This window comes from Peromyscus californicus, unplaced genomic scaffold (genome assembly GCF_007827085.1).
Source record: "Peromyscus californicus insignis strain IS unplaced genomic scaffold, ASM782708v3 Scaffold_4__1_contigs__length_199733344, whole genome shotgun sequence".
Lineage (NCBI taxonomy): Eukaryota > Metazoa > Chordata > Mammalia > Rodentia > Cricetidae > Peromyscus > Peromyscus californicus.
The window spans coordinates 49,808,833-49,831,567 of NW_026294562.1; the positions used below are offsets into that span (position 1 = coordinate 49,808,833).

The 22,735-nt window shown below is 40.9% G+C and overlaps 2 protein-coding genes across 2 annotated transcripts; both read left to right on the forward strand.

Moving 5' to 3' along the window:
- The first annotated feature begins 10,685 nt into the window (after positions 1-10,685).
- On the forward strand, positions 10,686-11,646 carry LOC128123772 (olfactory receptor 5A1). Its single transcript, XM_052760081.1, is given in 2 exon segments — positions 10,686-11,329; positions 11,331-11,646. Coding segments are annotated over 2 exon segments (960 nt in total).
- Positions 11,647-21,491: 9,845 nt separating this feature from the next.
- Positions 21,492-22,436, forward strand: LOC128094736 (olfactory receptor 4D6). Its single transcript, XM_052713238.1, has one exon. It carries the CDS (start codon positions 21,492-21,494, stop codon positions 22,434-22,436), a length of 945 nt encoding a protein of 314 aa, XP_052569198.1.
- The last annotated feature ends 299 nt before the right edge of the window (positions 22,437-22,735 follow it).

Below are 22,735 nucleotides of genomic sequence, written 5' to 3' on the forward strand. Positions count from 1 at the left end.
GATGTGCACAATTAAATTTTGTTCTGATTTTAAGTCTTACTAATGTACAAGAAATAAAATATTTTTTAGCAACTCCATAGAGATAGTTGTATGATTGGGAAGTGACTTGGAGTTTAAAACCTCAAATTTTTGACTTATTATTTCATAATAAAATCAATTTGGTGCCTGCACTAGAAATACCCAACCCACCTAATAGTCATAGTAACCACAATTAATATGATAATGGTCACATGCAGCAGCTGTTTGGTGTTCCAAGACTTGGCATAAATAGGACCTCCATCATAAGGAACTTTTTTTAATGATGTAAGCACCAAGCAAGAAAAATTCTTGCATGTCTCCAGTGAGTCATAATAAAAACTACATCATCTTAAGTGAAGTGTAAACAAACTAAATTCAACAGCATCTTCAGTAATTATTCACTGTGATCAAATAGAATTCATCTCTGGAACATAAATAGAGAAGTAAATCTGATACACCACAATAATAGACTGAAGAATAAAAACAATATAACCATATTAATAGATACAGAAATTTTTTTTTTTCGTTTTTCGAGACAGGGTTTCTCTGTGTAGCTTTGCGCCTTTCCTGGAACTCACTTGGTAGTCCAGGCTGGCCTCGAACTCACAGAGATCCGCCTGGCTCTGCCTCCCGAGTGCTGGGATTAAAAGCGTGCGCCACCACCGCCCGGCTAGATACAGAAATTTTAACTGGCAAAATATATCATTTCATGGTTAAAAAAAACTCATCATGCTAGGTGTCAAAGAAGTGTACCTCACATAATAAGGTTATGTGACACACGCCCACAGCTACCATCATACTTAATGCTTAAACACAGGTAGCCTCTTCCTAAACCCAAGCCAATCCTAGCTAGGGAGGACTAACGAGGCCTGGGCTCCTTCAAACTGGGCCCCCAGGAGCCTATAATAACCTTCACCATAGGGGGCCAACCTGTAAAATTTCTGAGGGACACAGAGGCTACTTCATTAGGTATTACAAGAGCTCCTGGGACCCCTCACCAACCAAACAATGGAAGTACAGGGACCAAAAGGGGATGTCAAAGAGTACAAATGGACAACTGACTGGACTGTTAACGTAGAACGAGGACCTGTGATTTATTCTTTTATTGTTATTCCTGAATGTCCCTACCCTTTACTGAGGCGAGACCTCTAGAGTAAGCTCTAGGCAACAATATTGTTCCCAGGAGACTCTCTTAGTTTGCTATTGGGATGTCCTGCTAAGGCTTTAAGTATAACCTGCCCAATGGAGTGAGGAATATCTGCTCCTTCAAAATCCAATCTATCCCCTGGAAGGGGAATGGAAAAAGTTTCTGATCCAGGAAATTCCTACAGTTTGGTCAGAGAACAGTCCTCTTGGCTTGGCAAACCATGTGCCACCTCTCATAGTGCAACTAACATCTGGGGCAATGCTCATTTGAGTCAAGCAATACCCATCAGTTCAGAAGCCAGGGGAGGGATTAAGATTCACATCAGGAATACTTAATGCTGAGGAGCCCATCCATGACTGTCTGGAGATGCTGGACATCATCCAGGGTGTGCAACCTAACCTAACAGACATTCCTATCACTACCAGGGATACAGATCTCTATATGGATGGCAGCAGCTTCATTCAAGAAGGAACCAGGTATTCAGGGGGTGTGGGGGGTTATAGCAGAAGGAGGTCATTTGGGCACAAGGCTTGCCCAGGGGCACATCTGCCCAGAGAGCAGAAACAATTGCTCTGACACAGGCTTTAAGATTAGCTGAAGGGAAAAAGGCATGGCAGCACCCAGGGAGGCAGGTAGGCATGGTGCTGGAAAAGTGGCTGAGAGTTCTACATCCCTACCCATAGGCAGAGAGAGAGAGAGAGAGAGAGAGAGAGAGAGAGAGAGAGAGAGAAGAGAAGAGAAGAGAAGAGAAGAGAAGAGAAGAGAAGAGAAGAGAAGAGAAGAGAAGAGACTCTGAACTTGGCATGGACTTTTGAAACCTCAAAGCCCACTCAAAGTGACACTCTTCCTCCAACAAGGCCACACACGTCCTATCCTTTTAATCCTTTCAAATAGCACCACTCCCTAATGACTAAGAATTCAAATATAAGAGCCTATGGGGGACATTCTTATTCAAACCACCACATTTGGGAAATTATCAGCCTATCCGTATTTCAAAAACTGAGGAATATTCAAAGACAACAGTAAGGGTATGGTCAAGTTATCCTTCAATGGTAAGATAAGTTAGGTATGAACTAGGAATGCAGTCAGCCACTTCAGCAGTAACAAAACAGAGCTATTTAGTACATGTATGCTATTCTTCAAGACAAGGGAGGAATGAACATGAAGGTGATTTGAAGACCAACAGGTCTTCCTCCTCAGTCTCCAAAAGTAGAAATAATCTTAGTTTTCACAGGCCAGAATTCCTCTGCCAAAAGCTATTGAGGTTGAACCAAATATGAGACCTCTAGGATTACAAGACCTGCTCAATAAGACATGGGAACAGGGCTGTTAGCCAAACTGATCTAGAATGATGGACCACTGTCCAAATGAAGATACTATGGTTTGCCATTATATTAGAAATTCTAGACCAAGAAATAGAAAGGCGTCGAGTATTCTGACATAAGGCCAGGTCTATAAATAGAACGCTATCTTTACCCCAAGATAATAAGATAATACATTTAACATATAGAAAATCCAAAAGAACACACACACAAATACAAAATATTAGAACTGATAAAGCAATACACTTTTTGAGACTTGTTTTATTTAATGTGTGAGTGTTTTGTCTGCCATGTATGTGTGTGGACCACATGCATTCCTGTTGCCCACAGAGGTCACAAGAGGACATCAGATCCTATGGAACTAGGGTTACAGATAGATGTGCACCACCATGTGGGTGCTAGGAACTAAACCCAGGTCCTCTGCAAGAGCAACAAGTGCTGTTAACTGCTGAGTCATTTCTCCAGCCCCAAAGCAACGTACTTTTTAGCTTCAAAGAGAATAACACCAAAAAAAGTACAATACTCAGGAATAAAAATGTTAAGAACATGTACCAGATAAGCTTTGATCAGACTTGATATGGTGGTTTGGGGTATAAATTCAATATTAATGAAGGAACATTATAAATTAAATAATATGTTTGAATAGAAATACACAGAATAAAACTGCATGTTGATAGATGCACAAATACTGAAATCAGAGGCTCTGTGTTCCCCCAGAAGAAAAGGTTCAACATTTGTCACTGAAACTCTTAAAATATAGTTATCACTGATAATGAAAACTGGCTATCTGTGTCGTTAAATATTATCCATACACTTAGGTAATGATATAGAACAAGATCTGCCAACTTGTTCAGCAAAGGTCTGAGCAATAAATACTTAAAGTTTTGTGAGTCTTGTGTTGCTTTTTTTTTTCTTGTTTGGTGTTCACAATCTTTTAAAATACATATATTTTTAAATCATTATTAGTACATGGCCATTGAAGGGCCTGGTTTGAACACTAGGCCACAGTTTACTGACTTCTGACATAAGTTTAAAGCAAAAAGGCAGATTAAAGAATTGTGTGTGCATCCTGAGATGAAGAGCCAGGGTTCAGGCTGCAGATACAGGTGATAAAGATGTCTGTGGCCTCTAAAGCAACCAAAGATGAGATCACTTACTGAAGGCAATGAGGAAATAAGGGTATTTCCTGAGATAAAGGTATGAGAAACTTCCTCTGCGTACGTGTGTGTGTATGTGTGCGTAAAGGTGCACATGTACCTGTATGCACGTATTTGTGGAAGCCAGAGTTTAACACTGGGTTTTTTCTTTGATCACTTCCCACCTTATTTTTTGAGACATGGTCTCTCAGTGAACTCAGAGAACCCATTATATTAGAAATTCTAGACCAAGATATAGAAAGAATTTTTTCTTTTCAGCACATTCTAGAGATTCTCCTGTCTCTACCTACCGAGTACTGGGATTACAAGTACCCCTGCCATGCCTGGCTTTTACACGGGTGTTGGGAACCAAGCTCAGGTCCTCATGCTCACACAGCAAATACTTTATGGACTGAGCCATTTTGTCAACTCAAAGAAACTTGTTTGTTTACAGTAATAGGAATTTAATTCAGGGCTCTCACATTCTAGGCAGGCACTTTAATACAGAGTTATATCCTTGGCCCAAAAAAAAAAAAAGCCTGAAAAAGGAAAAGGAACTTGCAAAGAAAAGGCCAAAGAGATGGAAGGAGAAAGAGTAGAAAGAGAATAGTAGCACAAAAGAATCAAAAAGGGCTGTTACAAATAGTATGCCAGTTTTTAGCGCAGGGCTACTAAACAGAAGGTCTCTAGATAGTGCTCATTGAATGTAACAGCAAGAAGGTGACTTGCTACCTTAAAAAGCCAAGTGTCAATGGAGTAGAGAAAGAATCAAGCGAATCTCCAATGATAACCCACTGCCTTACACACCTTCCAAATGATTCTTGTGCCCACCTTTCCTGCTCCATCCTACTTCACGCACTCAATACCTCATGTCAGAGTTTTAGCAGTCATTCCTATAGCTGTTTCTTATGTGGTCTCCTTTCTAAAAATGGCTCTTCCCCCAAATGGAATATAGTTTATCTTAGGACAACTTCCAAAGTAACATTGCTGATGTACAGCACAGAGCAATCTTCTCAGAAAAAGAAATTATTCTCTGCCTCCTCCAGAATAAAATCCAAACTCCTATACATTACATTCAATGCCTTACACTGTTGGGTCTCAATAAGCAAGCTCAGCTGTATTAACTACAATGTAAACATCTGAATTTACATTAAAAATGACCTTTTAAAAATTAAATGCTTGTCGGGCGGTGGTGGCGCACACCTTTAATCCCAGCACTCGGGAGGCAGAGGCAGGCGGATCTCTGTGAGTTCGAGGCCAGCCTGGTCTACAAAGCGAGTTCCAGGAAAGGCGCAAAGCTACACAGAGAAACCCTGTCTCGAAAAACCAAAAAGAAATTAAAAGCTTGTCAGAAGCTACCCCCATAAAGTCTCACCCACATGACTGCCTAAACATGAGTTGGACAAAGGCAACACCAATAAACATGCCCAAGTGGACAAAGGAAAGACCAAGAGACCTCAACCCTACACAAAGAACTACAGGCAACTAAGGAATGCTCAGAATGGGGGAAATAAGTCTTCCCCAGGGAAGAGCACAACAATTGATTATCTAATACCAAATAGTCATCCCTGAAAATGCATACAGACAAGTAACAGACTGAGCAGATTATATGTAGGAATATATATGTATATACACATATATGTATGTGAAAACAAGTAATTTAAAAAGAAACTGTGAATTTGAGAGAGAGCAAGGTGGGGTATATGGGAGAATTTGCTGAGAGGAGAGGGAAGGGAGAAAATATGCAATTATATCATCTCAAATATTTTTAATTAAATTTATTTAAAGAATCAAGATCTGAATTATGATCATTTGAATAAGAATCATTTTTCTCTTTAAAAAAAGTGTTATTACATTTGTTTACTTAGTGGTCAGGCCTTCCACCAACACCTCATTTCCTGATGCTCCATCCTTTCATGCTTGAACCTTTCCACTCTCAGTATTTGCTCTCTTTCAATTTGCCTATGTTTAACTACACTCCCCCCTATTAAGGCATCTTCCCCCAGTGGACCACTTCTGGCTTTTGGGCTCTCACATGTACTCCAGGTTAAACATAGAAAACAACAGCGTCCAAGCTAGGATCCACCTATCAGACAAAACACACAGCATTTGTCTTCTGGGCCTGAATTACTTCAGTATAATTTTTTCTAGTTGCATCCAGTTACCTGAAACTTTCATATTTTTCTTTTTCTTTATAGTTAAGTAATACTCCATTGAGTAAACGTATCACATTTTCTTTATCAATTGATGGGCATCTTGGTTGGTTCAATTTCTTAGCTATTGAGAGTTGAACCCCAATGAAAATGGGTGTGCAAACATTCCAACAGGAGAAATTTCTAAGCAAAGTACCAAAAGGCCTGCAGAGTTATTCTTAACTATTATGCTGAGATTCTGAGTCAATGGAATGATCTAACAATAAATAGGATCAGTTTTTCATTTGTAATGTTTCAGCAGCTTACTAACCATTTTGAATTTGTTTCCTCCTCTGAACTTTGTGGAGATTTATAGGATATGCATGAATTAACACACAAAAAGTCTGAAATACAGGGTTTAGCACATAGTAAGAGCTCAGTAAGCACCCATCAGGCCAGCTACACATATTACATAGCAGAGTAGAAAGGGGGTCAGTAAATGTGTTCATGTGTAGCCAGTCTTGCTTTCTTAGGCCAGATGTTTATGCTGTTACTGTGTTCTGCTGCAACCCAGAGCTTCTGCATCATGTACCAGAAGATACGTTGATTGCCCTTCAGGGGATGGAGGACATGGCCGTAGAGATGACATTTAATAAGCATTGTCTTTGGAGCATTTATGAGTTTTACTGTATGTAACCCCAGAGATCAATTAAGTACAAAGCCTTCAAGTTTGAGAAATGTATTCCTTTCTCATCCATAAAGAACCTCTAGGGCAAATGTAATGAACCCTCTCCAAGGAGAGAAGAAACCAGCCCTTCCCGTGTTCACCCCCAATATCAGTTTCCAAACACTTCCAAAACTGACCCCCAAATAAATATATTAGCTGATTCCAGTGGAGCCTCTTAAAGATCTCAAGCTCTCCCCATCCTTGCCATATCCTTCCCTCCATTCCTCTATCCACACCCTTTCTGTGTACCAAGCAGATATTGTGATCCTTGAAAGCCAGCCTCAATTCCTTCTCCAAACTCATCAGCATTTTGGATGATGCAGCCACTGAAGTCTGGTTAAACTCTTTCAAAATAAGGGTATCTAGAGACTGGCGTCAGTGAAAGACAGAGCGAGGGAGAGGGTAAGTGCGGTCACCTGTGGCTCACTGTCTTCATAACTACATTGATCTTAGTTATAGAGCACCCTAGAGACCTACAAGCCCGGACAGCCAGCACCCAGGGTTTGCAGTATAGCTTTGTTCTTTGTACCACTCATTATTATCTACCCTTCCTCAAATTCAGCCGAATCTGTTTTGAGAGTTTTCTTTTTGTGCTTTTTAAAGGAAATTTGCTTTATTTCTTAGAGTAGTTTTATGTTGGCAGCAGCTATGAATTGATGATACAGAGGTTTTTCTACGTGGCCTCTGCATCTTCTAGGACCAACGTCCTCCATAGAGTGTTACCATTGATGGGCTTGCGTTGACATGTCAATGGCATCCAATGTGCAGTTTATTAATACTCTGAGTTTATGCTTGAGACTGGACATGGTATAGGTTAGCAAAGACGTAACGACAGGTATCCACCACTGTGGCGTCCTACAGATGACCTTCTGACCAGTGCATGCTTCATGCTCTGCGCGTCTGAATTCTTCCCTTCCCCAGAGTATTAGCAATCACTGACCTTGTTAATGTTCCCATAACTTAGCCTTTTTCAGAATATGTATTTGGAATTATATAATGTGCAGTCTCTAGGTTACTTTTAATTAGAAAAACACAGTTTATAGCCCTTTCATATCTTTTAGAGGCAGTAGTAACTCATCTATATTTTAGCATTATGCTTTTCAAAATGTCGGAGATATATATATTTATATATTTGTTTCCAAACGCTCACATCTGTCATTTCTAAGCTTGCATAAAATCTGGGGAAAAAAACAGAACAAATTGAATGGCTGTTTCTGAAAAACCTTTATTTTTTTTTCACGTTTGAGCTTTCTCTTATCCAATTCAAAACTGAAATTCAAGATAGAAATTAAAGATTCCAGATAAATCCTGCCATGTGTCTCTGAATCCTGTGCACTCACTGTATTAGTTAAGCAGGTAAATAATCTCCCTGTCACAGTGCATTATTAACTGATGTGTGTAGAAGTATTTGACATAATTCTGTACTGGATATTAAATGACCATGTTGTTGGAAGAGGGAAAAAGAGAACTAATTCTGTTACTGTATTTTCCCCTTCGAAATATTTTCTGCCTCCTATAATGATCACAGCAACTTGTTTTTCTATTTCTGTTTTTCCACATTTGAATAGTAGTCTGTCTTCATTGTTACATTGCATGCTTCAATGTTGGGTGAAAAGAGAGAGGGGGAGGGAGGAGAGAAAGAGAGAGAGAGAGAGAGAGAGAGAGAGAGAGAGAGAGAGAGACAGAGAGAGAGAGAGAGAGAGAGAGAGAGAGAGAGAGAGAGAGAGAGAGAGAGAGAGAACCAACAAACTCAAGACTTGGCTGAAGAACAGCAGCCAACTTTTTTGTTCAAATTATCTTCTTCTTGACAGACTTCTAAAACATATTTAAGCCTTTGCAGTTAAGAAAAGAATTCAGAAGGAATAGAGAGCCAGAGGGTAAAGGCACTTGCCATCAAGTCTGAGGACCTAAATTCTATCTCTGGAACCTACATGATAGAAGGAGAGAACTGATGTCCACAATTTGTCTTTTGACTTCCACACATGCAATGGCACACACATACATGCATGCTGTGACACATGTATGCTTACATACAGAAAAAAAATTAATGTCAGAGGGGAAAAAAGAGGAAATGAAATTTCTGAAGGAACAGCTATACCCTTGGATACAGTCCCAATTATTAGTAAATACTCCAAAAAGTAATTTGGACAGCATGTAATTAAGACAGACTTTACATAGCAGATTCTCCAAACACTGTAGGGACCTCTAACCCCACACATGCTTTGAACTTTACTATCTGAATCCACACTGCTGGGTTAAAGTCTTGGCTTCTTTTGAACAGTCTCCCTGTACTGAATAGGACTCTTTCCACTTCATCGATCACTCACACACCTGATGAAAGAAAGAGCTGGAACAGCAAGACTGAGGACTCCAGGCACCTGCGTGTGAGGTGAGAGGCACACGGAGTGAATGAAGGATCAGATCAGGTTGAGGAGAAAAGTCAGAGTGCCGCCAACTCTGCAGTTTGCCTGAGGTTTGTCCATGTCTTCATGTTTCCCTCCAAAACCAACTGTACAGTCTGTGGGAGACTTGCTCCCACATTTATGTCCAGGGAACTCTTGAGGAGGGAGAAGTGAGAAATATTTAGATAGAAAGAGATGCCTAGACGATGAGAGGAAAGACAGAGAAACACAGGATAGCCTTGGGAGGACCTGGCCCAGAACTTTATTCAAAGGGCCTTTTTATAACAATGCCAAGGGGCAAGGCAAAAGACCTCCCCCTTGCTAAAAACAGCCAAGTGTAGACCCTTCCAAACACCTGATACCCAGTCCCGTGGTCCAATCATCCTCTTATGCAGTCCTGCTGGTAAAGCAAGCTCAGATCTCACTAGGAAACCTCTGTGGGCTCTCACAACAGTCTAAGTTCAAACCAGGCAATTTTGCTTATAAATCATAGAGCTTTCTCCAGATGTTTTCTAGGGCTAAGTCAGGAAAGAACTCTACTGTTTTCTATGCACAACATTCTGTGTTCGGTGCTTGATTTTCCTGTGTTCTTCTTGAAGGTTAATGCTATTTACAAAGTTGAAAGTTCTGGCATAGGTGAACCTAGTGAGTTCCCTGAGCCTCTCAGATTCTCCCTCTTCAACTGTGTAAGTGGGTATAGTATTCATTATTCCTATATTGTGTGATATTGGTCATTTTCTGTTGCTATGACAAAGTATCTGAGACTGGGTAACATAGGAAAAAGATGTTCAGTTAGCTCACAGCTCTAGAGGTTATAAGTCCATAATTAGGCAGCCATATCTGGTGAGGGCTTCATGCTATACATCACAACATGGTGGGAGAAAGCAGGAAGGAAGAGAGGTGTGTGTGGACGAGAAGAGAACAAAGAAACTGACCTACTTTTTATGAGCCCACTTTCTGTAAACAAACCCATTCCTGCAAGAACTAACTCAGTCCCAGAAGAAAGACACTAATCCTTCACCAAAGTTGCATCTCTCAACACCAATGCCTTGACAAAAGATACGAAAACTGTAACATTCTGTTTCATCTTACACGAAGCCCTAGGGCATGGACACAGTGGCTCTTCTGGAACACACATCTTAATAACTGACTGGCCACTTACTATGTGTCAGCATTTTATACACATCACCTTATTTGTTTTTAAAGCAAATCCATGAAGTACTTACTGCGACCTAGTTTAAAGATAGAGAAATTGAAACTAGAGATATTAGATAGCTCACCAAAGTGATACACCATGAGTAAATGATGAAGACATGAACTGATTCCTGGAATTCTGAGTCCATAGGTGAGAATCATTTCAGCTACAGTTTACTACTCAAACATTTAAGGCAATGGTGCAATTGTGGGGGGAGGGATCTTTATGTACATTGGTGTGTGTGCATGTTCATTTGTGTACAGATGCACATGCATGTGGAGACCAGAGGGCAACCTTTGCTGTCACTTATTAGGCACCACCTACCTTGTTTTCTGAGACAGGTCTATTACTAGCTTGAATTTTCCAAGTAGGCTCAGCTGGCTGCCTAATCCCCCGTACTGGCTTTTTAACATGAGTTCTTGAAATCTTACTTGGACACTCATGCTTACGTGGCAGGCATTTTATTGACTGGGTCATCTCCCCAGCCCCTTTTGTTTTTAGCCCCATGTAGTTCCAGCCCCTCATGCATGTGTAACCACTTGTCTATAGCATCTGTAATGTGGATGGTCATTATTAACCCAGGTCTGCCCCTTATCCTTATGGTCCATGGGAAACGTGACTGTAACTAATGCCTGGAACAGCTCTGTGACCATGTTCATCTTCTTGGGATTCTCAGACCACCCAGAACTCCAAACTTTCCTCTTTCTGACTTTCCTGGGCATCTACCTCGTGACCTTGACCTGGAACCTGGCCCTCATCTTTCTGATCAGAGGTGACACCCATTTGCACACACCCATGTACTTCTTCCTCAGCAATTTATCCTTCATTGACATTTGCTACTCGTCTTCTGTAGCTCCCAAGATGCTCTCTGATTTCTTTATAGAGCAGAAGACTATCTCATTCTGGGGATGTGCCGCTCAGTTCTTCTTCTTTGTTGGTCTGGGCCTCACTGAATGCTTCCTGCTGACAGCAATGGCATATGACAGATATGCCGCCATCTCTAGCCCCCTGCTCTACACTGCCATCATGTCCCAGGGTCTCTGCATGCGCATGGTGGCTGCGGCGTATTTTGGTGGCTTCCTGAGTTCTTTTATTCAAGCCAGTTCCATATTTCAGCTCCACTTTTGTGGACCGAATGTCATCAACCACTTCTTCTGCGATCTCCCACCGATCCTGGCACTTTCTTGCTCCAACACATTCCTCAGCCAAGTGGTGAATTTCCTTGTAGTGATCACAGTTGGGGGGACAATCGTTTATCATCCTCCTGGTCTCCTACAGTTACATAGTGTCTGCAGTCCTGAAGATCCACTCTGTGGAAGGCCGATGGAAAGCTTTCAACACGTGTGCCTCACACCTCATGGCAGTGACCATGCTGTTTGGGACAGCACTTTTCATGTACCTGCGGCCCAGTTCCAGCTATTCATTAAGCAGAGACAAGGTAGTGTCTGTCTTCTATTCGATGGTGATCCCCATGCTGAACCCTCTCATTTACAGTTTGAGAAACAAAGAGATCAAAGATGCTCTGTGGAAGGTGATAGAGAAAAAGAAAGCGCTTTTTAGCTTGTGAGTGGAAAAATACTCCTCCACTCTACTGGAGGTGTGCATGACCCATGGTGCTACCTCCCCCTCTGCCTTAGGCAAAGGAGATGTTCTGTGGTCATATTTGAAAATGAACTTTAAAAATGATCCCTGAGAAAGTACGGGGAGAGACAATCGGAATTGGGTGGCCTTTGGGGGGCTATGTGGAAACCTAATGCAGTGGGAAATGCCCTGGAATCTACAAGGGTGACCCTGGCAACAACTCCTAATAATGGAGGATACAGAGCCTGGACCAGCCATCTTCTATAGCCAGGCAAGGCTTCCAGTGGTGGGACTGGGACACCAACCCAGCCACAAAACTTTTGACCTACAATCTGTCCTGCCTACAAGATGTGTTGGGGCAATGGTGGTGTATCACTTGCAGGAGTGGCCAATCAATGACTGGTCTAAATAGAGGCCCATAGCACAAGAGGGAGCTCATGCCTGACACTGCCTGGATGGCCAGGAACCAGAGGCTGGATAAAAGAGAGAGAGAGAGAGAGAGAGAGAGAGAGAGAGAGAGAGAGAGAGAGAGAGAAGAAGAAGAAGAAGAAGAAGAAGAAGAAGAAGAAGAAGAAGAAGAAGAAGAAGAAGAAGAAGAAGAAGAAGAGAAAGAAAGAAAGAAAGAAAGAAAGAAAGAAAGAAAGAAAGAAAGAAAGAAAGAAAGAAAGAAAGAAAGTCAATGAAATGATTCCTAATAATATTCTGCTATACTCACAGACCAGAGCCTAGATGCAGAGACCCACAGCCAAACATTAGATGGAGCTCAGGGAACCCTGCAGAAGAGGGGGAGGAAGGACTACAGGAGCCAGATGGGTTGGGGACACCAGGAGAACACGGCCCACAGAATCAACTAAGCAGGGCTCTTAGGGGCTCACAGAAACTGAAGCAGCAATCACAGAGCCTACATGGGTCTGAGCTAGGTCCTCTGCATATATGTTACGGTTGTTTAGCTTGGTGCTCTTATGGGACTCCTAAGATTGGAGGGCGGGGGTGTCTCTGACTCTTTTGCCTGCTCCTGTGACCCTTTTCCTCCTACTGGGTTGCCTCGTCCAGCCTTGATATGAGAGTTTGTGCCTAGTTTTGTTGTATATTATTATGCCACGATCAGTTGATAACCCTGGGAGGCCTGCGCTTTCCTAAAGAGAAACAGAAGAGGAGTGGATCTTGGGGAGAAGAGAGTGTTGGGAGGAATGGAGAGAGGAAAAACTGTGTCAGGATGACTGCATGAGAGAAGAATAAAATAGAAAAAGAAAATGAGGCCTTTCCCATCAGATGCTCGTCACGCTCACTGACCTATTGAGTTCACCAATCAAGACAAAGGTGAAAGGAGTTTCTTCATTAAAAAAAACAACTTTCATCTGGGCGTGGTAGCCCACTCATTTAATCCCTACACTCAGGAGGCAGCAGAAGGAAGGTCTCTGTGAACTGATGCTAGTCTGGTCTACATAAGGAGTTCCAAGCCAGTCAGGACTATATAGTGAGATGCTATCTCAAAAAAATATTTATAATAATGTATTTTTATAATAATTGTGACAACTATCTGTCATTAGATAATGTATATCAAACACAAAAGTTATTTAATCCAGTGTTTGTTATAATGCTTTGGTTATATCACACTGTATGTAGGATACAAAATGAAGAAACAATATCTCATCTCACACCAGAAACAAGGACAGAGCTCTGGTACAGGTGCAGGTCTTCTGGAAATTGCTCCTACCAGATGGCAGAATTTGAAGAGATCTGTTATGGATAGGTTGGATAAATAATACAAAAAAAAAAATCTACTCCATTAAACAGCATCTTCTTGTTGAATTGCCTTTATGGCTGCTGAGCCAGTCTCTAAGCAAATACTAAAGGGCATTGCCCTTTGCTACAGCTTCTTGCTGTCTCAGCTAAACAAGACCCTAACATACCTGAGTCCGATGGTCCAATGATATTGCACTGTTGCTCACCTCTCTCTTTGTCTGTCATCTGTTGAGTCAGTATTACCTAGATTTTAACCATGTTATTCCTTCAGCAGTCTGACACTGAGAACAAACTCCACGTCTGCTTCATGTCTATCTTAATCAGCATAACCATACTTAACTCTCTTCTGTCTAAAAAGACCCCTCCAAAATCTCTGTCCCTCCCCTACCTAAACATGTGCAGCTCCATGAGGTGTATTTCGTATTTTCCATCACCTAGGGCAATATAGAACAGGCTTTCATTTACATATAACTGCTCTTTGGAGGTAAAGACATTTAAAGTAGACGTGTCCATCAGAGATGTCTCTACTAGGAAGATCTACTCTGGTTTCTTTGTGTCTTTAGACACCAACATACTCCCTTTTGCCAGCCAGGCCAACTGAGGACCCTGTGGAACCATGCCCCTCCTACCTGCCTCCTGACTATACACCCAGCTTCCCAAGATCCGCTGTCCCCAAGATGACATGAGCTTACAGAAGGTAGGACATCTAGACTTGGAGAGTCTCACCAGAAGGCAGGAGAGAAGAAGCCAGCAGGCGGTTTGCCAACCTTTGGATAGTGTCTGTTCACACAGACAGTAACGGACAAGTTCCACAAAAGAAAAGAAAGTCTCAACCTTCAAAAAAGCTTACTCTTCTCCTGAACATTGTACAGGCCAGTGCACTGACTTTTAGTAAGTGCAGGTTTAGCAGCAATGCAAAGTTTTAATGTGATTTCATTGCTCAAATAAGAGAACTGATGGGGATATTTGTACACTGTGAAAATGTGTCATTGTGATTGGTTTAATAAAGAACTGAATGGCCAATAGCTAGGCAGGAAGAGGCTAGGTGGGAATTCCAGGGACAGAGAGGACTCTGGGAAAAAGAAAGGTGGAGTTACCTGTCAGACACACAGAGGAAACAGGAGGTGTAAGATGGAAAAGAGGTAACACCACATGATAGAACATATATTAATATAAGAGGGTTAATTTAACTTATAAATTATAAGAGCTAGTTAGGAACAAGCCTAAGCTATAGGCCGAGCTTTCATAATTAATAAGAAGTCTCGGTGTCATTATTTGGGAGCTGACTAGAGGGATGGAAAAAGACTCATTACAGAGAACTATCACTGCACATTGAGGGAAGTATAATCAATGCATGGAGAGGAGAAATAGCTGTCTAAGGTTTCCTGAATTCCCAAATTTAATTCCCATCTAAGACCAAGAAAATTTAAGTTGACCTCCACAAGTCATACATAGTCATTGCTTGATATCCAAAACTTTCTACCTATATGCTAATTAAAAATAAAGGGAAAAAAAACTAAGTATTAGGATGAGTTAGATAACTTTGTAGGTAAACGTGCTTGCTACACATGCCTGATGGCTTGAGTTCCATTTCTGGAACCCACCACGGAAGGAAAGTGCCAACTCCCAAAAGTTGTCCTCTGACCTCTACACATACATTGTGGCATATACAAGTGCACACATGTGTTCACACACACAATAAAAATAAACAAATTTTTTTTTTTTTTTTGGTTTTTCGAGACAGGGTTTCTCTGTGTAGCTTTGCGCCTTTCCTGGAACTCACTTGGTAGCCCAGGCTGGCCTCGAACTCACAGAGATCTGCCTGGCTCTGCCTCCCGAGTGCTGGGATTAAAGGCGTGCGCCACCACCGCCCGGCTAAAATAAACAAATTTTTAAATAAAAAAAAATCAGCTGAATTACTGATGGTGTTCTAGGGAGGACAAGGCTTTTATCTGACCCAGTGGCTGCTTCAGACAGATTAACCCACTTAGGAGGAGCCCTGTAGTGCTGTGCTTACTATTGCTGTGCCTACCAGGTGGCTTTAAAAAGACGGCATGCTTTCTACTACAAGGAGACAGATGCCACTGAAACAAAAAGATGGGGGAGCTGAGCTACTCTACCCAATTTTCCCCAAAAAATGCCATCTCATGAGTCATGCCAACCTTCCTAGGACAGGCTGAGTGAAGGAAGAGCATAAACCAAAAGAACCCTTTCCATGTAGGCTCTCCTTCTAGGAGATATGAGAATAGAGTTCTTCACACATGCTGAGATGTCTAGGCTTCTTCCGCTATCACCCACCAAATGCTGAACTGAAACACCATTTGTGACTCCAAGGACCTCCACGCTAGGAGGGACTCACATGGGGCAACCAGATTGCCAGGAATCCAAATCTCAGGTTAGGGCTCTGTAATGATGTTCCTAGCCAATGCCTGGATTTTTCAGGACCATTGAAAAACCACATTGATTATTTTAAATGTTTGATAAAATAATTTAATAAACATTATGAATTTTATTATCTAATATCGCATACACACTAAGGAAGCATCTATCAGAGAAGCATTTCAAGGTTCCCAGGACCAGCAACTAAATCCCTGTGCCATTTTTCCCTGTCTTTATTCCACCACCGTTATAACAGCCTGTGGTGTAATCTATGCGAGATTTCCCTACAGACAATAAACTCCATGAATGTAGAGGCGGTGCTGGTTATCTGATACCCAGAAGGCACTAAATGCATATTGTGATTGATCATTGTCACTGACCTTTTAGAGAAAATCAATAATATGACCAAACTGTGATACCTGTCCTACGAAACTGGCTGTTTTAAATGTCTGCACACGGGTGTAAAGGACTTTACACAAAGCCCAACGGTGATCTGCGCCAGAGAAGTGGCTTATGAGAACTGTTCAGGCTTCCCTGACTACATTTTCATAACCTCCTCATTGTCTTCTCATTGCGGTGGGGGGTGCAGAGAGATAGAGGGAGCGAGCACACACATACGTGTTGCTTAGTAACTTTTTAATAACTCCCATTGCATCTGCAAGCACAAGCCTTCTCCATTGGAAATTACATCTACCCCAAACATCTGACACAAATCCCTATGCTGACTATTATATTAGACTTCTAATTTGGTGTTTGGGGGAACACTGCTGGTTGTGCATGTGTTTGGGTGAAGTAAGGCAGAGCCTTCACAATGGAGAAACTGGCAGGCTTGTCTTTCTAACACAAAGGTAGGTGAGATCATCCTAAAGACTTGAAAAAACTCATGATTTATGTAGTGTACAGCCTTTAGTCCCTGAAAAGTAAGACATCTGTTAGTAATTTAAATATCTCATTGTGAACTAAAAGTTTAAAACTCTTAGCTAGGTGTGATAGCACACACCTGTGATTCCAGCACTCAGGTGACCAGCCTTGTCTACATAGGGAGTTTAATGCCAACTAGAGCTACATGGTGAGACCTTGTCTCAAAAACTAAGATATACATTAGAGAAAGGTAAGATTTCTAGCATAAAACATTGTACTTCTGAAGACATATTTAAATTAAAAGGTGCTTTTTTGATGTTAAATTCATTGTATGAGCATCTATTGAATATCTGTAATGTAGAGGACATTAACCCCCATGGTCCTTTTCTAAAAAGAAGATTAAAAGATAGCTTCAAGCAGGAGAGGAACTTGAGTCATAGCTAGGTCAACATTGTGATGACACTGGCGACCTACATTTGTATAAGTCATGGTGTACACTCACAGGCAGACAGACAGCTCACGGACTCTCACAGTAACACAAAGGAATAGACGTGTTTGGGCAGTAGACAGGAGGATCACTAGTTCAACAACAGCCAGAGCTACCTGTCATGACCCTATCTCCAAATAAATAAATAAGTCACTGAATTAGTTAATTAATTTATAAAAAATTGACTAAATAAAACTGCTCACAGATAATGGCCACGACTATTGAGATCTACATCCTTTCAGGTATCTAGGCATGTAGTTTTTCACCAAAATTACATCAGCTAATATATTGAATGTTTTAACCCATCACTAAAAGACCTTGTCACAATTCTACACTGTCAGTCTGAAAGTTGGCAAAGTCTAAACTGTACATTATATAGCACTTACTGGGCCAACTTTTTTACAACAAGCATTGACTTAAATCCTTATTTCTTCTACTTTGCACTGCCCTGTGAGGAGCCTTCTTTGTCCTTATGACACTAGGCATTTGGTTTATTCATCCTTTAATCTGAATTCTTAAAGCAGAATTTCATACTAATAATGTTTGCACACTTTAACACATATTTCCAAAATGTCATTCCTCCAAATTTTGTCCCTGGTATTCAACATATTTAAAGGTATTTCTTTCCCCATATTCATAAATAACAGGCCTTTTCAACATTGGCCAATATTCTACATTAAAATGTTATCTGATTACAATTTTAATTTACATTTCTTTCATTAATAGTATGATTCATCATCTTTTCATATGTGGGCTGATAACACATCTCTATGTGACTTAAGGTTCATTTATAAAGTATCTGTCTTGTTCTTTTGATTTATAAGAGTTCTTCATTAAAGATACTAAGAATAGGCCAGGCATGGTGCTGCACACCTTTAATCCTAGCATTTGGGAGGCAGGGGAAGCAGATCTCTATGAGTTTAAGGCCAGTTTGTCTACACAGTGGGTTTCAGGCCAGCCAGGGATGCATAAGGGAGACCTTGTCTCAAAAACAATAAAGATTAATAGTTTGGTTTTGGAGGGTTTTTGCAGATAGTTTCCCATTTTTCATTTATATTTAATTGTTAATATTTATAATGCTTTTGAAACCATAAATATTACATACTGTCACTTAATCAAACTTGATTAATCGTCTTTAATGTAATTTTCATTATTTTTGCATAATTTTATGTATTTATTTATTTTTGTTTATTTATCTTTATGTGTATTAGTGTTTTGCCTGCATGTATGTCTGTGTACCACTTGTGTGCCTTGGTGCCCCTGGTACCTGTGGAGGTCAGAAGGAGGCATCAGATCCCCTGACAGTTGAATCACAAATGGTTGGGAGCCACCATGTGGGTGCTAGCAATCAAACCCTCTGAAAGAGCACCCAGTTGCTTTTAACCACTGAGCCATCTCACCAACCCCTCCAAAAACTGTTTTTAAAATCTTCACTTCAGTTTTATCCTAATGTTTTCACTGCTTGAACATTTGATGTCTATGCTTTTCTTTTTCTATGAGAAATATATGTGTCGCACTCTATTTCAGTTTTAAGTTTCCATATGTAAATGAAGTCAAACATTCAAGCACATTTAGAACTAGGCTCAGTCAAAACTAGAAACTTAATATCATATGACTTTATAAGTCAATTTCTGGGAATTTGTCTTAAAGAAATTATAGATGCATGCAAAGAAAATCATTTACTAATTGCTCCATGCTGCATTATTTGAAAATACTAATAAGAGCCCACTGGTCAACTTAAAAGGAACTTGTCACTTACGTGGTCCCCTATCTCCTATGCTTTCAGAACCCCTGCTCCCAATGCTATCCATCACTGGCTTTCCAATCTCCCAAGACTGCTTTCTCACCTAGCTAATGCCTTGTTCCTTTCAACCCTTCATAACAAATGTGACTCCTACCCTGCCTGATTTATACTCCACCAATGAAAGTCTCTATCTTAGTAAACAATATGTTGTCCATCAATCTACAGAAGACCTGGCAGATTTTATAGCAACAGTAACAAGATATACTCAATAAAATAAAATGTAAAAAAAGAAACTATAGCATGGCTATACATTTTTAAATTGGGTAAGTAATTAAACCACACATATGTTTTGAAAAGCAAAGCAAAGATACGTGGTTAGTAACAAAGTCCTGATTTTTCTAAGATGAGTATTACTAAAGTCTTCCTGTGTGACAGAAACATTTCCCCGGAGCTTCACAGATTCTGCCTTTGACGTGATTAGGTGGATTTCCTTCCTCATAGATACCTTTGATAAAAGACACAATTTCAAGTAGATTGTATCACCTGCATGGCTTACTGCTACTGCTTAACAAGTGAGTGGGGATTAAAGAAACAAATCACTTCCGAATATCAGTCACAAGGAGGACCTTACTGAGTGCTGACATATTGAAGTAAGATTTCTATGGAGATGTGCACCTTAAGCATCTATCAATGAAAGATTATAAAAAGGTTTTAACTAAAAATATGAAAATTAAAATCAAAAATTTGCTATAGAAATGAATTTTTATGATAAGAACATCAGGGTTCTAAGGTACCCACAGAATTTTTATTTAATTCTATGTGTATCTGAATTTCTCAAATAATGACATTAAGTTGACCCAATTTTGAGGTAATTTTAAAGGAAAATCATGAACAATTGATTGTTTATGGAATCCTCTAGTATGCTTTTATTTTGAGGGAAAATGTTTTATTATTTTTTTTCCTCTGTATTCTCATGTTTACTATGCTGTATTCTTCACACTTACTCCACTGCTTCAAATCCAACTGTCTGTCTCTACTCCTGATAGTGAAATTTGGTCGTCTCAGCTGTCTGAATTATCTTAAAAATTTCTGAGATACAATTTGCTTAGGAAAAGCAGATATCCTTATTGAAACCGATCTTATTCTCTAATGGCTCATTTTTTATTTGGAAATAGAAATTACTCTTCTATCATATAGAAATAGTATAAAGCCTTTGAACACACATCAAAGACCCTGGCTAAAATTCCTTTTCCTAATCTATAGTCTGGTTCTGACCAAAAGAACAGCTTTATCTTTCATTTCTGTAGTGAAGAGCACTGGGCTGAGCCGCCTCTGATGTTGTGTGAAGCTTTAATGATCAGTTCTTCTGACCACTAAACATTCTGGTCATTAAACAGCCCTAAATATCCACTGCTGGCCTGTCCACCTGGGGCCCTGTGAGTCCAAGGTAAGATCCAGGTTTCCAGTTTGCTAGAGAAGTACTTATGAGGGCCCAATTCTTCCTTCCTGTAAGTCAGGAGATGAGAATTAGTCAGGCTACTTAACTAACGGTGTAAACTTTATCTACCCATCAGGATGCTGATAAGCCAAAGTAATTCCCAGACATTGAACTGGCAGAGTGGTGTAGTCACAAATCTTCTGGATATTGTTAACGGGGGGGGGGGGGGGGGGGGGGGGGGGGCAGGAGAGGATCAGCGGACACTGATTAAACATACCAAGAGATTTTAGACAAAACTATTGCAACAAAATGGAAAGTTTGAGCTCAACTCCAGATACAACAAGGATGGGTGGGCATTTACATCTATGAGCCAATGAGAATGAGAGGATTAGTGGAAATCAGAGAAAACAGTAAAAGGGGGCGTGGAGAGCAGATGAGTCTCATTGAACTAGCTAAAGTGAATTCTTGCTACAGACAAGCCAAGCACTCAGATACAAGGATTTTGATATTAGAGATGAGGGATGAAGAATTTGATTGAACACCAAGGGTGGAGGAATCTCATTAAATGGACTTAGCAGGTTGCTTGTTGAAACTGGGTTTGGGAAGAAAGGACAGGGAAGGCCACATCTGAAGAGCTGGTGGGAAGAAGGCTCAGAGGAGCCTAACCAAAATCCGGTCAAGGAGAATCATTTGAATTTGAGTGACAGCAACTATGCAGGTATAGGCAAGTCATGCACAGGTCTAAGCTGCAGAGGAAGCCATAACCACTCTGAAGATCCCACAAACTTTAAGGTGAAACTCAAGATGAAATTGCAGGGTTTTGAAAGTCCCCAGTGTTTGTGCAAAATAGCCTCCAGGTGAAGAAGTTATCCTTACAAGGCAAAGGACAAATTAGTAGGTAAATGACCACAGCACATGAACCTCTCCCTACCTAGAATAAAGGCTAGGACTATGATGGTTCTCCCTGAAAACCAGGGACCATCAGATAAGGAATATCTAGACCAAAAATTGAAGACTCTGGTCTAGTTTCCCTACATAGTCATGATCATCTGAGTACTTTAAAAAGCCTAATAACAAAACAGTATGTAACAAAGGACGTTTCAACCTCATGCTACCATACTGCAAACCCTAACATATCTTCTCCCTAGGTAGATGTAACAGAGGCTTATCCTAGTCATGGGCCAGATAAACCACACCAATGTGAAGGAATTCGTCTTCCTGGCACTTACTCACTTCCGAGAACTGGAGTTCTTTTTGTTCGTGGTCTTCTTTCTTGTGTATGTAACAACTGTGCTGGGAAATACCCTCATTGTGGTCACCATCACCTCTGAATCCCGTCTTCATACTCCTATGTACTTCCTCTTGAGGAACAAATCCATCCTAGATATTATTTTTTCATCTATCACAGTCCCCAAGTTCCTGGTAGGTCTTTTGTCAGAAAGGAAAACCATCTCCTACAATGGTTGTTTGACCCAGATCTTTTTCTTCCACTTTGCTGGTGGGGCAGATATTTTCTTCCTCTCTGTGATGGCCTATGACAGATACCTTGCAATTGCTAAACCCCTGCATTATGTAACCATTATGAGGAGAGAGGTATGGGTGGCTTTGGTGGTAGCCTCCTGGGTGGGTGGTGGTTTGCATTCAATGGTCCAGATAATTCTAATGCTTCCACTCCCCTTCTGTGGCCCCAACACCTTGGATGCCTTTTACTGTGATGTACCCCAGGTGGTGAAGCTTGCCTGCACTGATACCTTTGCTCTTGAACTTCTCATGATCTCCAACAATGGGCTGGTGACCCTGCTGTGGTTCCTCCTGCTCCTGGGTTCCTACATCATCATTCTGGTTATGCTCAGAACCCATTCTGGGGAGGGACGAAACAAGGCTCTCTCCACCTGCACCTCCCACATCATGGTGGTGACCCTCCATTTCGTGCCCTGTGTTTATATCTATTGCCGACCCTTCATTACCCTGCCCATGGACACGGCCATATCTATCAATAACACTGTCATCACCCCTATGCTAAACCCCGTGATCTACACTCTCAGGAACCAAGAGATGAAGTCAGCCATGAAGAGACTGCAGAGGAGGCTGGGGCCTTCTGAGAGCAATAAGCTGGGGTGAGCCATCTGGTGGAGTCCAGAAGTCTAAGGCTAATTCAGTTCTCCACATCTGCTAGTCTAAGAATAAGAGAGAGCTGGTTCTGTGTATCTTCTGTGATGTAGACGTCACCATATGCCTTCTATGATATAAACATGCAAATCCATTAGCGGGAATATGAAAATAAAATGAGGAGATGAGACCAGACAATGTGCACTATCTGACTTATGGGCAGGGGAGACATCCAGGAGAAACAACTGAAATCAGTCCCAAAAGGGCTACTATGCTGTCATCTATTGCTCTCGTGCCATCCTTTCCTTGTT

Excerpts from the sequence above, each read along its gene's own strand:
- LOC128094736 (XM_052713238.1), top strand. The coding sequence starts at position 21,492 with ATGGGCCAGATAAACCACACCAATGTGAAGGAATTCGTCTTCCTGGCA.